Source organism: Papio anubis, chromosome 14 (genome assembly GCF_008728515.1).
Source record: "Papio anubis isolate 15944 chromosome 14, Panubis1.0, whole genome shotgun sequence".
In the NCBI taxonomy this organism is placed as follows: Eukaryota; Metazoa; Chordata; class Mammalia; order Primates; family Cercopithecidae; genus Papio; species Papio anubis.
The window spans coordinates 23,934,641-23,949,154 of NC_044989.1; the positions used below are offsets into that span (position 1 = coordinate 23,934,641).

The window sequence follows — 14,514 nt, forward strand, 5'->3', positions numbered from 1 at the left end:
CTGTATATTCCTCTATCATAGTGTTTTCCAACTATATGATTGCCTCCTCCACTAAAGTAAGTTTCTTGACAACAAGACTGTCTTTCATCAAGGTGTCTCCAGCCAACAGAGAACCTAGTACAATATGGATATTTAGTACTTATTGGACAAATGAAAAATGCATAAACAATAGTCTATGCAAATTAGTAAGATTTGGAGAGCACCACAAAGCTTGCCAAGTATTTCTTCTACTTGACTATGGTGATGTAAAAATTCCTATCTTTAGACCTATTCCTCTGGGTTAAGTCACTACTTTCAGAAGGTCCTTGTAAAAATAAACCAATCAGAATTCATTAAGAGTTGTTCTCAATCTTTTTTTTTTTTTTTTTTTTTTTTTGAGATGGAGTCTCACTCTGTCGCCCAGGCTGGAGTGCAGTAGCACGATCTCAGCTCACTGCAACCTCCACCTCCCGGGTTCAAGCAATTCTCCTGCCTCAGCCTCCTGAGTAGCTGGGATTACAGGCTCATGCCACCATGCCTGGCTAATTTTTGCATTTTTAGTAGAGATGGGGTTTTAACATGTTGGCCAGGCTGGTTGTGAACTCCTGAGCTCAGGCAATCTGCCCGCCTCGGCCTCCCAAAAGGCCAAGATTACAGGCGTGAGCCACTGCGCCCAGCCAAGTTGTTCTCAATCTTAATAGAATGACAGATTATCTCCTTCACATTAAGGAACCTCTATTACTAGTTTGCTAATAAGTTTTGCTTTTAAAATCATGAATGGATATTAGGCGGGTGGCTCACGAGGTCAGGAGATTGAGACCATCCTGGCTAACACGGTGAAACCCCGTCTCTACTAAAAAAAAATACAAAAAACTAGCTGGGCATGGTGGTGGGCGCCTGTAGTCCCAGCTACTCGGGAGGCTGAGGCAGGAGAATGGCGTGAACCCGGGAGGCGGAGCTTGCAGTGAGCCGAGATCGCACCACTGCACTCCAGCCTGGGCGACAGAGCGAGACTCCACCTCAAAAACAAAAACAAAAACAAAACAAAAAACCTTTCCTGTATCTAATGAGATGAGCATAATCTTTTTCTCCTTTAGTCTGTTTATATAGTAAATTACATTAAACTTTTCTGTACGTTAAATCATCTTTGTATGGCTGAGGTAAATCCAACTTGGTCATGGTGGGTTATGCCACCTGGAGGGGTATTACTAACGCAGATTACCCCAGATCCTTGGAAGCAGAGGGTTAAGACCTAACTCATTGAAGGAAACCACAATTCTACCATTAACAAAACACTAAAGATATTTTGGAGATTCTGACAGCCCCTTTCTTAAGAAGAGTGGGGGAAGATAATTTTCTTTTTTCACAAATAACAAAAATATTTGTATATTTGTATATAAGAGTTTACAAAGCATTTTCATCTACATGCTATTTCATTTAATCATAAGACTCTGCAAAGAAGACAGGCAGATAATGTCAGCTTGTTTTGCAAAGGATGAAAGCAAAATTTGGAGGGTAAATGACAAATCGTTACACAACTGGCAGGTGGCATGGATAAGACTAGAGTTTACTTTTTTAGATTCCTAGGCCAGTACAGTTTTCATTGCACTTCACTGCTAAAGATGTGTGAATATTTTCTCTTTTTTTTTTTTTTTGAGATGGAGTCTCGCTCTGTTGCCCAGGCTGGAGTGCAGCGGTATAATCTCACCTCACTGCAACCTCCGCCTCCTGGGTTCAAGTGATTCTCCTGCCTCAGTCTCCCAAGTAGCTGGGACTATAGGCACCTGCCACCATGCCCGGCTTTTTGTATTTTTAGTAGAGATGAGGTTTCACTATGTTGGCCAGGCTGGTCTCAAACTCCTGATCTCATGATCTGCCTGCCTTGGCCTCCCAAAGTGTTGGGATTACAGGCATGAGCCAGAGCACCTGGCCAGATGTGTAAATTTTCTTAATGGTATAATGGCCTGTCAAATGTCTCACTTTTGAATCCACTGGCTTTTTTATTTGTCTTGGTATAACTTAAGCAAGAGTAAAAATTATTGATTCTGTACATGCATATTGCAGGTTCCAGTAAAACATAACATTCTAAGATAAATAATTTTAAATATTTTACTTCTGTTGTCACTACAAGTAGCCTAAAGGAGCAATTAACCCAGGTGCTCTATCACAAAGGACCACAGCATTAGAACTAAGTGCCTGTCCTCCTCCAACACTATCAGGACCAATTCCATCTCACCTACTGATTAGACACAGCCTTTCTTCTCATTCCTTATCCCCTGAATTCTTATCTCTACAGTGCTGTTTATCCCTTAACGTGACCCAATCCCCTACTCATTCTCTCCTTAAACCTCTCCACTCTCCTAGAACTTCCTCTATGTGATCAGGAAACTATCACATAGCTACCAATCTTCTCTGAACGAAAATTCTCTTACCTCTTCGCCTTCTTGGCTGACCCCTCAGAATACCACTTTTCCGCTAGTCCTCTCTCAGTTTATTATCATATACTCCATTTACATCAGGATCAGAAGATAACTACAGTATTTTCCTTGCTCTTCATTGCCACTTTCAGATGGTTATTTCCCCCTCACTCTTACCAACTACATGCTTTTCTGGGGCTCCTACCATCCAGCAATACCATTCTCTCCTTCCTTTTTATTGTCATCTATTAGTCACCTGGTCATTCACTCACCTCACTGTTCTCCAAGTCTTTGACATCCACATAAATGATGCAATCAAAACCTCAACTCTCAGGCTGATCTCTTCATCAATGACCTTTTTAACTCTACTTAATCCATCATTCCCATTATTACACCCTGAGTCTTACTATAATCAGAAACAGAACTACCACTGACCAAATACCCCATTCTTCAAACGTAAGTTCTTACCCTTCGAACTTTTCTTACACCTGGTACATCTATATCAATAGGGTTGGTTGGTTTGTTTCTTTTTTCTGAGACAGAGTTCTGCTCTTGTTGCCCTGGTTGGAGTGCAGTGGCGTGATCTTGACTCACTGCAACCTACACCTCCCAGATTCAAGCAATTCTTCTGCCCGGGTAGCTGGGATTAAAGGCGCGCACCACCACACCCAGCTACTTTTTTGTATTTTTGGTAGAGACAGGGTTTCATCATGTTGGACAGGCTGGTCTCGAACTACTGACCTCAGGTGATCCACCTGCCTCGACCTCCCAAAGTGCAGGGATTACAGGCATGAGCCACCACGCCCGACCATCAGTAGGTTTTCAACCTCACTGAGACCATTCTGTTGACTCCCATCATTCTCTCTCTTTATTAATACCTCCTTCCTCTCTTCACATCCTTCATGTCTAGCTCATGTTTCAGAGTTCATCTTCATCATAATGTTTTTGTCAAATCTGTAACTCTTTTGTCCTTCTCTCTTTGTGCACGTCCATTAAAACCCCAAACCTGTAGGAACCATGAACCTATTTCATCAGCTTTCTCTGTGCTTATACCTAAACAGCTGAACATTGGTGAGGAAAAATCATACAATTAGGCATACTGTTTTCAATTTAAATACATCACCTCCAACTTCAAATAGACATTCAACATTGCTCAGCACACTTAGATTTTCCTCTACTAAGCTTACATATCTGCACTGAAATGTCTATTTCATGCCTATTTCTCTCCTGAAACTTAATAATCTTCCATCCATTCTCCTCACTACCAGCTATAAACCTTGCCTCATTAGGCCATCAGACTACAGCTCTCTCATCTTTCCATCTCAAAAAATCAATAGCACTTCCAGCATCCCCACCCCTCTTCTTCTGGCCTAGGTTGAGTTATATCATGTCCTCCTCTACCCAGGAAGATTCTTTCTGATGGTTCAACTTACTTCTGATTTTAAGTCTTGAAGCTGTCGGTAAGGGAGGGGGCCAGTGAAGTACTGGGTAGAGAAAGGCGGGTTCCTGGCTAGGGCTTCACCCTCAGGCCTCTGCCCATGAACCTAGGTGAGGACAGGCACTCCTGCCTTCGCACCCAAATGTTGCATCTTCTAAGACCACTCTGGCCTGCCACACCCCTATCCTGTGCCTATAAAAACCCAAGATCCTAGAAAGGCAGAGACATAAGCAGCTGGATGTCGTGAGGAACACATCGGCAGAAGATGACACAAGAAGAGCTGGTCATCAAGAGCACGCCGGTGGAAGAGCATGTCAACAGGCACCGGCAGGCCAGCAGGCCACTGACCAGAGGAACAGCGCAGAGTTTGGCCAAAGCAGTCAGAGAAGTCAGGTTGCCGCCCGACTCCAAGGTAAAACCATCCCCCTTCTGTCTCCCCCATCTGCTGAGAGCTACTTCTACTCAATAAAACCCTGTATTCATTCTCCAAGCCCACATGTGATCCAATTCTTCCAGTACACCAAGGCAAGAAACCCTGGGATACAGAAATCCCTCTGTTCTGTCCTTGTGATAAGGAAGGGGGTCTGACTGAGCTGGGCAACACAAACCGCCTATAGACACCAAACTAAAAAAAACACCCTGTAACACACCCCTACTGGGGCTTCAGCTGTAAACATTCACCCCTAGACACTGCCCTGGGGTCAGAGCCCCACAGCCTGCCCATCTGTATGTTCCCCTAGAGGTTTGAGCAGGGGATACTGAAGAAGTGAGCCACACCCCCATCACTTGCCCTTCAAGCGGGACAAGGGAACCCTTCCTGTTTCACTGTCAACTTCCTACTCTCTACCACAAATTTAACTGCATTCATATCCATCTTCTCCCCATGTTACACTGAAAGTATTCTTTTTATCCATTCTTTAATCTGTGCTCTCCATTCTATCTTAATCTGCTTCTTCAGGGACTTTGCTCCATCAATTACCACAATCTCAATCTTTCCCTCTTTCCCCTGCCTCCTCCTCCTTTCTTTTCTCTTTACTATTTCCTTCAAGTCTTTCTTAAAAAACAAACAAAAAAAAGGTTTTCCTTTGACCCCCATGCTTTTTTCTTTTCATTCTAAGAGTTGCTGCTACTCACTTAACCCTTCCTCAACTCTCACTCATTCCTGATCCACTGCAATCCAGCTTCTGCTTATCACTTAAGTGAAATGGCACTTTTAGTAAGGTCTTCAAAATTTCCTTTTGACAAATTCCATGGATATTTTTCTTTTTCTTTTCTTTTCTTTTTTTTTTTTTGAGACCGAGTTTTGCTTTTGTTGACCAGGCTAGAGTGCAATGGCATGATCTCAGCTCACAGCAACCTCCGCCTCCCAGGTTCAAGCGATTCTGTCTCAGTTTCCTCAGTAGCTGGGATTATAGGCACCCGCCACTATGCCCGGGTAATTTTTTGTATTTTTAGTAGAGACAGGTTTTCACCATGTTGGCCACGTTGGTCTCGAACTCCTGACCTCAGGTGATCCGCTCACCTTGGCCTCCCAAAGTGCTGGGATTACAGGCATGAGCCACAGCACCCGGCCAATATTTTTTAGTACTATGTTAACTAATAACTCTATGATTTCCCAGTGACTGCAGAAGACCTCTTTTCTCACTTTCTGTGACAACACAGTCTCCTGACTGCTCTGGCAGTATAGATTTCATATCTCTTTAGTTTCCTAAATTGCTCTGATGAAAGTATCAATAAGCAGTGTAAGTCTGGAAGGCAGGAAGCAGAAGGAACAAAGTAAAACAAGGGACAAGAATAACTGCTGGCCTGTGGAGAATCAAATGCTAACTGAAAGAATTAGACTATGTGAGGGAGAAGAGTCCACAAATCATCATTAAATTTCACTTTACAGATGAAGAAACTTAGTTTAGTTTCTATGCAATCCGTAGCAAAAGTTTAAAAATCATATAATCTGGTCATTCATGCCATAACCATAAAGGCTAAAATATGGGTCCCTTGCTGCTACCATCTTTCCAATTTGCCCTACCTTTGCTCAGGTAACAAATGAACTCTACTTATCATGTTTCTGTCTTCACTGTGGAATATATATGCAAACAGGCAACTGCCCTATTGCCATCCATTTTAGTACTGAGTACAATGTGTAGTCAAAATCTGCTAGAGTCAGCAAGCAGTAAACATAAACCACATTTCTTTAAGCTCTATTAAAATATGAATTTATTGACCATTTTAAATACTCTGTATGTTATACATGGCGAAGATAACTATTTACATAATTTAAACATTTTTATTTGATGTGCAAGCATGTCTAAATATGAGCCTGGTAACTAGACCTGACTAAAGTTGCCCCTGCATTATTGGTTCTTTAAAATTGTCCTTATAACAGTATTAGGAAGCAGCTTGGTGCATATATGACAAAACTTGCCCTAGATTTCATAAAGTATTAAGTTTTATTTTAAACATTGATTTTCAGTGATATGGGTAAGTGATTTAATCTCACATTTTCCTTTGAATTGAGTTAGTAATCATCTTATCACTTAACCCACTCACAGGGATGTTGTAAAGGAACCAGGTTATATTTCTAAGTGTCCTGGGCTTCTTTGGAGAAAGGTTACTGTGGGCAACCTTACTGATTTCTGGCATTAGACTCGAACAGGCAGTTAGACAGCAGAAGGATATTCAAGCAAGCAGAAAGAAAAAGGTTTATATTGTATATGTTATTTCAAACAAAGATACTCAGATAAAGGCAAAGAATAGTCTAGTTTTAAAAAAAAAACAGTAAAGTAACTCAAAGAAAAGAAGCTAGATATTAGAAAATAACCTTAAGTAAGAGGAAGAGGTTGTTGAGACAGCTTAGCAGAGACAAAAGGCACTGAAGAACAGAGTCATCCATATTCCCACACTGTAAGATAAGGCAGATAAAAAGCCAATTAAACTATGTACAGATTTTTTTAATTAATTTTTTTTTTTTTTTTTTTGAGACGGAGTCTCACTCTGTCGCCAGGCTGGAGTGCAGTGGTGTCATCTCGGCTCACTGCAACCTCCACCTCCTGGGTTCAAGCGATTCTCCTGCCTCAGCCTCCCAAGTAGCTGGGACTACAGGTGCATGCCACCACGCCCAGCTAATTTTTGTATTTTTAGTAGAGACGGGGTTTTACCATGTTGGCCAGGCTGGTCTCGATCTCTTGACCTCGTGATCCGCCCGCCTCGGCCTCCCAAAGTGCTGGGATTACAGGCGTGAGCCACTGCGCCCAGTTACGTAGATTTTTTAAAGAAATAATATAGGGAAGATAAGTTGGCTGGCTTGTCTAACCAGCAATGACATTTTAAATGATTTCGTTTTCTACAAAATTATTTTCTACTGAACATATGCTTGTGCAAAGTGTATTAACATTGTTCACCTCAAATTCCCCTTCCTTACCTGAAGCCACCATGTTGTCCTTTCTTTAGCATGCTGTTTACTCTGTATTTGGTGTTAATGTTATTCTAAATAAGTCAGCATGATAAAAGCCATATGAAGAGAGAGATTTCTTATACAAAAGCTTTATGAAAAGCTTTATTTCTTACAGAGAATACTTTACGCTCTGGAAACTTTATATTGTTAGCAAGGAATAACTGAGACTATTCCCAAATTTACATTATATGCCATGAGTCTGGTTTTTAGTTTCTTTCATAGGTATAGCTTCAGTATACAATGAATACTGTGGTGAATGATATGAAGACAGTCTATGTTTTGGACATCTGCTCTGCCACTGCGGCAAATAAAGAAACATTAACTTGCTTTTCATGCAAAGTTCATAGCGCCAGATTCTGTTTTAGATTCCATTGATTATTGCATTATTTAACAAAGGTTAATTAAATTACACTTAACAAGGAAACAAAAGAAAAACTGTGTTGAAAGAGCCTCTACCACCTGAATTATTTCAAATTTTCCATATTTCCCATTTCTGAAAATTGCCTAGGATCACGTTGGCTGAGATCAGTTCTGTCATACTGACAAAGGCAATTGTTCTGGAAATGTATAGATGCCAATACAAACAGCACATAGTCATCAAAAACTGGAAACTGTGATAAAGTATATGTTTAGTTATATGACACTACGTCATATAACTAGAACATTAAAAACAGTCTTGAAATTCTTGTAGTGTTGAAATTATAAAATAAATTATGAAAATGTAATACATATAATAGCTTTAGCTATTTATTCTATTAAATCAAAATAATGAAGGTAAGAAGTTAGTTACCTAAAAATAAATAGTATCAAAAATAAATACCTTTAGTTGATTGTTATAAGAATCCATTTCTGATAGCTTAGATGCAGTTTCTTTTTCAAGAGCATCTAATTGTTCTTTAAGTCTTTGGCATAATTCTTGCTTTTCTAATGATTTTTTATGAAGTAAACTGACCCCTGAATCTGAAAAACAAACATCAGACAGTTTACATTTTGTAGAAGTTCATATGTTATTACCAGCATGCCATTTACTGTTTGGTCAAATTGATGTAACTAGACCAACACGAAGGATGTATACCCATAATGTAGACCAGTACAAGAGAAAACAGTTGTTATTTCCACTTCCCAGATTATATGCTGGAAAGAGCATCAGAGGAAATGGTTATAAGCCTTGGTTCTCCATTCAAAAGGACTAGGACTTGAAGTGCAATTCTACTTTAGGAAAAATACTTCACCAATCTAATCCTCAGGTTTTTCATCTGTACAATGAGCATCATACTACATTAAATGAGGTGATGGATATAAAGCCATTGTATACTCTGGCCCACAGTTAATATTCAATTAATAGAAGCTATAGTTAAAGTAGCTTTCCATTTATTCTTAGTGCTCCCAAGAACAGGGAAATATTCACAGCAAAGATTTAATAAGTATTACTAACTGGATTATTTAGTAACATTATTTTAGGAGGTAAGAACAGAAGGTTTCATTTTATATTATCTTTTTTTACATATTCATGCAGGGACGAAGAAACCAGATGGAAATATATAATGCAGAATACATTACAATAAATTAAAATAGCAATATTATCTATTTAAATGCCTATTTTTAACTTTATCATATTTTTAAAGTACAGAAGTACAAAATTTAAATAAAATGAAACATACAGAGTAAAAATTAAAAGGCCTCCATCCCAACTGCAAGTTCATCCCCCTTTTAGGCATTTACATTTAGATGTGTACATATTCGACTTTTATTTCCATGGGTTTTAATAGAATCATATTGTCTACATTGCTGTGCAACTTGTTTTGAATTTAATAAGATACCTTATCGATCAGGACAAATAATCTAGTTCATCCTTTTAAATTGCTCCATGGTAGTCTACACTATGGCTACTGCATAATTTATATTATCATCTTTCTGACTGGTATGAGTAGATGTGGGTCTGTACCCACTGATCAACACCTACCCATTTCCACCTCCCTCTAACCCCTGGTAACCACTCTTCTATTCTCAGTTTCCGTATAGGAATTCAACTTTTTTAGATTTTATATGTAAGTCAGGTCATGCAGTATTTGTCTTTCTGTAACTGACTTACTGCATTTAGCATAAGGGAGTGCAAATATCTCTTTGAGATGGTAATTGTTTCCTTTGAATATATATTCAGAAGTGAGACTGCTGTATCATACAAGAGTTTAATTTTTTTTAGAAACCTTCATACTGTTTTCCATAACAGCTATACCAATTTACATTCCTCTAACAGTGTACATGGGTTCCCTTGTCCCCCCTCACTACCACTCGTTATCTCTGATCTTTTTGATAACAGCCATCCTAACAGGTGTGAGGTGATATTATATTTCAGTGTGGTTTAGATATGCATTTCCCTGATGATTAATGTTGAGTACCTTTTAAAGTACCTCTTTACCATTTTTAAGTCTTCTTTGGAGAAATGTCCACTCAGGTCCTTTGCCCATTTTGAAATTGGGTTTTTTGATTTTTGGTATTGAGTTATATATATTCCTTGTATTTTGGATATAAACCACTTATCAGATATATGGCTCACAAGTATTTTCTCCCATCCCATAGACTGCCTTTTCATCTTGTTGTTTCCTTTACTGTGCACAAGCTTTTTAGTTTGATGTAGTCCCACTTGTTCATTTTTGTTTCCTGAACTTTTGGAGTAATATCCAAAAAATCATTGCCAAGCTCAACGTCAAGAGCTTTTGTCTATGTTTTCTTCTAGGAGCTTTATGGTTTCATGTCTTATGTTTAATTCATTTTGAGCTGATTTTTGAGTATGGTATAAGATAAGAGTCCAATTTCATTCTTTTGCAGGTGGATATCCAGTTTTCCCAATACCGTTTATCGAAGAGGCTATCTCCCATTGTGTCTTCTTGATGCCCTTGTCAAAAATTAGTTGACCATATATACTTGGGTTTATTTTTGGGCTATTCTATTTCATAAGTCTATATGTCTCATAATTGAGAAAAAATTGTACATATTGTATGCATGTTGTTTTGAAATATGTATACATTGTAAAATGGCTAAATTGAGCTGATTAACGTATGCATATTTGAGCTGATTAACATAATGTATATGTTAATTAGCTGGGCTCTCTATTCTATTCCATAAGTCTGTCTTTTGTACTCAATTAAAAAATGTATATATAGTATGCATGTTGTTCTGAAATATGTATACATTGTAAAATGGCTAAATTGAGCTAATTAACTTATGCATTACCTCACATACTTACCATTTTTGTGGTGAGAACACTTAAAATCTATTCTCTTAGCAACTTTCAAGAATACAATGCACTGTTATTAACTATAGTCACCAGGTTGTACAATAGATTTCTTGAACTTATTCCTCCTATCTAATTGAAATGTTGATTTCCTTTGAGCAAACTCCCAGTGATCCCCTTTTCTCCCACCAGCTCTGGTAGCCACCATTCTATTCTCTACTTTTATAGATAAATATACACACTCCACAAATAAATGAAATCATATCGTATTTGTCTTTCTGTGCCTGGCTTATTTTGCTTAATGTAACATCCTGCAGGTTCACCCATGTTGCCCCTATGTCTGTCTTTATGCCAGTACCATACTGTTCTGATTACTATAGCTTCATAATATTTGCAAATAGGCAGTGTGATGCTTCCAACTTTGTTTTTCTTTCTCAAGACTGCTTTGGTTATTTGAAGTCTTCTGTGATTCCATATACATTTTAAAATTGCTTTTTCTATTTCTGTGAAAGTGCTATTGGAATTCTGATAGGGAATGTGTTGAATCTGTATATTGCTTTGGGTAGTACGAATAATTTTAAAAATAGTAATTCTTCCAATACATGAACATGGAGTATCTTTCCATTTATTTATGTCTTTTTCAATTTCTCCCATCAATGTTTTACAGTTTTCAGTTACAGATCTTTCCCCTCCTTGGTCAAATTTATTCCTAAGTATTTAATTATTTTTGATGCCGTCATAAATAACATTGTTTTCTTGGTCTCTTTTTTGAATAGTTATTGGTGTAAAAAATGCAACTGATTTTTGTATGCTGATTTTGTGTACTACAACTTTACTCAATTCATTTATTAGTTCTAAGTTTTATAGACGTCTTCAGGGTTTTCAACATACAGGATCATGTCATCTGCAAACAGGGATAATTTTACTACTACTTTTACAATTTGAATGTTTTTTATTCCTTTTTCTTGTCTGAGTAGTCTTGCTAGTACTTCCAGTATTATGTTGAACAGAAGTGGTGAAAGTGCATATCCCCACCTCATACCAGATCTTAGATCAAGCGTATCCAACCTATAGGCCGTGGACCGCATGCGGCCCAGGATGGCTTTCAATGGGGTCCAACACAAATTCATAAACTTTCTTAAAACATTATGAGATTTTTTTTTAGCACTCATCAGCTATTATCAGTGTCAGTGGATTTTATGTGTGGCCCAAGATGATTCTTCTTCCAATGTGATCCAGGGAAGCCAAAAGATTGGACACCCCTGTCTTAGATGAAAAGTCTTTAGTTTCCCCCCATTGATTATGATAGCTGTGAGCTTTTCATAAATGGCCTTTATTATGTTGAAGAAATTTCCTTCTATATCTGTTTTTTTTTGGAGAGTTTTTATCATGAAAGGATGTTAAACTTTGTCAAATACTCATTCTGTTATTTATTGAGATGATCATGTGGTTCATAGATTTTTGTCTTTCATTCTGTTAATGCATACTTTAAATTTTGACAGAAATTGCCAAACTACTATTCCAAAAAGCTGTATCAACTTACGACACCAACAATACCTGTTTCTGCAAACCCTCATCTATACTGGATATTATTAATCTTTTTTTCACTTCTGCTAATTGGCAAAAAAGAAACCTGATTGTTATTTTAATTTATATTTTCTTGATAACCAGTGAAGTCAAAGAAACATCTATTTATGCTTCCGGCCACAGTCTTGAATTGTTAGGTCTTATCCTTTGCCTATATTTTTCTATTGGGATGTCATAATTTTTGATTTGTAGAAGCTCTAAATTCTTGTATTACATGTACTTCAAATTTTTTAGTGTTTATGCTGTCTTTCATTACGACTTTTTCATTTTTATATCATCAAATCTGTAAATAATTTTCTTCATGACTCTATATATTGTTTAAAGAGACTTTCCTCATACCAAGATTATAAAATATTTTCCGGTTTTATAATAGTTTTTCTTAAGTTGTTTTTATGTTTAGCCTGCTAGTTTATCTAGAATTTATTTCTGTACATACAGAGCAGTAAAGAGCTCCCCTGCAACTCTTTCAGATAATCCACTGTCTCCCAAATCACTTACTGAAAGTCCATCTTTTCCCCACTAATGTTAAGTGCCAACTTTATCTTATCCTAAGTTGCCATTCATGCATAGGTTTTTGTCTAGACTCTATTCAATTCCATTGTTCTACTTTTCTATTTCTGATCAATAACAAACTATTTTAGGCACTCTAACTTTCATATCTTATGTTTTGATATCTGATAGGGTTAGTCTCCTCCCCCCTACCAAAGTTTTTCTTTTTCAAGTTTTGCCTAATCTTGTACAGTTTATTTTCTAGATGAATTTGTCAGTTATCTTGCCAAGTTTCATTTAAAGAAATCCAAAAAGAACAGAATATATGAATTAGGAGAGAACTGACATAGTATTCATGTATAATATAATATTAAGCTAGTTCATTTAGGAACACAAAATGTCTCTAGTTACTCAGGAATCTTTATTTTTTTATTTTTATTTTTTGAGACAGAGTCTCACTCTACTGCCCAGACTGGAGTGCAGTGGCACCATCTCAGCCCACTGCAACCTCTGCCTCCCACGTTCAAGTGATTCTAATGCTTCAGACTTCCGAGTAGCTGAGACCACAGATGCGTGCCACCACCCCTGCTGATTTTTGCATTTTTAATAGTGATGGGGTTTTACCATGTTGGCCAGGCTGGTCTCAAACTCCTGGCTTCAAGTGATCTGCCCACCTCAGCATCTTAAAGTGCTGGGATTACAGGCATGAGTCACAGTGCCCAGCCTATTCAGGAATCTTTCATGTCTATCAGCAAAGTGTTATAGCTGCATATTTCTTCTTCTTCTTCTTTTTTTTTTTTTTTGAGACGGAGTCTCCCTCTGTCACCAGGTTACAGTGCAGTGGCGTGACCTCAGCTCACTGCAACCTCTACCTCCCAAGTTCAAGTGATTCTCCTGCCTTAGCCTCCTGAGTAGCTGGGACTACAGGCATGCACCACCATGCCCAGCTAATTTTTGTATTTTTAGTAGAGACAGCATATCACCATGTTGGCCAGGATGATCTCGATCTCTTGACCTCGTGATCCTCCCGCCTTGGCCTCCCAAAGTGCTAGGATTGCAGGTGTGAGCCACTGCACCTGGCCCATATTTCTTCTTTATTCATAACAATGTATATCACTAATAATGCATATTTTAATACCAAATTTGATGATATATATGAACACTATGTTGGGTAACTGGAAGATAAGACAAAGAACATGGTAGTACAGTGGGCTTTACAGACAGACATGAATTTGACTACTATGATTGCATCATCCTGGGTAGCTACTTAATCTCCTGAACCTCAGTTTTCCTGAGCTGCACAATGGGAATAATAACTATACCACAGGGTTACTGTAAGGATTAAAGGAAAGAATGCATCAAAACTGACTTACACAGTGCTTGGCACGTGGCTGGTAATCTTAAATGGCAACTGTTACAGGGAAAGGAATCTAAGGGATACAGGGTACTTTTCAAATCCCAAACAAAAGCTTCCTATTTTAAATTGGACTATGGCTAAATAAATAGGTAACAGCTGCACTGGATTACATTTCACAGAGAAAGAACAGCCCCATCACGTCCTCAATAAGAGATATTCTATATTTTATTCACAATTCAAATAGGAACAACGACAACAATGACAATAATAAAGATATATTTCTGCCACTGTGCAGATCAGATGGGTTGGCTTGCCCTGCCTCTGGAATGCCTGTGTAGGGGTGAGGTGGGGGCTGATATACTTTGAACAGAAAAGAATCAAGTATAAGGAACACTGTCTGAGCAGGGACATGGACAGACCACATCAGTGGAAGGCGGGAGACACAATAAAAATAGTTCACGAGAGTGAACTTTATTTCTGATACTTCTTCCACATGAAGGACCCTGCACTAGCCCAACAATCCCAGCTTCTTTCCTTCCTTTCACTAAATGGTGAGCTCAA

General features: G+C 38.2%; 1 protein-coding gene across 13 annotated transcripts in view; it reads right to left on the reverse strand.

Annotated features, from left to right (window-relative positions):
* ITSN2 (intersectin 2) overlaps positions 1 to 14,514 on the reverse strand; it is a 154,756-nt gene that overhangs the window by 72,899 nt on the left and 67,343 nt on the right. For 10 of the 13 annotated variants that reach the window (XM_009183776.4, XM_031654972.1, XM_021924639.2 and 7 more), the window contains 2 exons: positions 8,106 to 8,245; positions 6,653 to 6,733 (listed from right to left, as the gene is read on the reverse strand). In XM_009183776.4, the coding sequence (XP_009182040.3) occupies positions 6,653 to 6,733; positions 8,106 to 8,245 (221 nt within the window). The remainder of the gene's footprint in view (positions 1 to 6,652; positions 6,734 to 8,105; positions 8,246 to 14,514) is intronic. The other 3 variants (XM_021924642.2, XM_009183778.4, XM_031654976.1) reach the window with 1 other exon arrangement.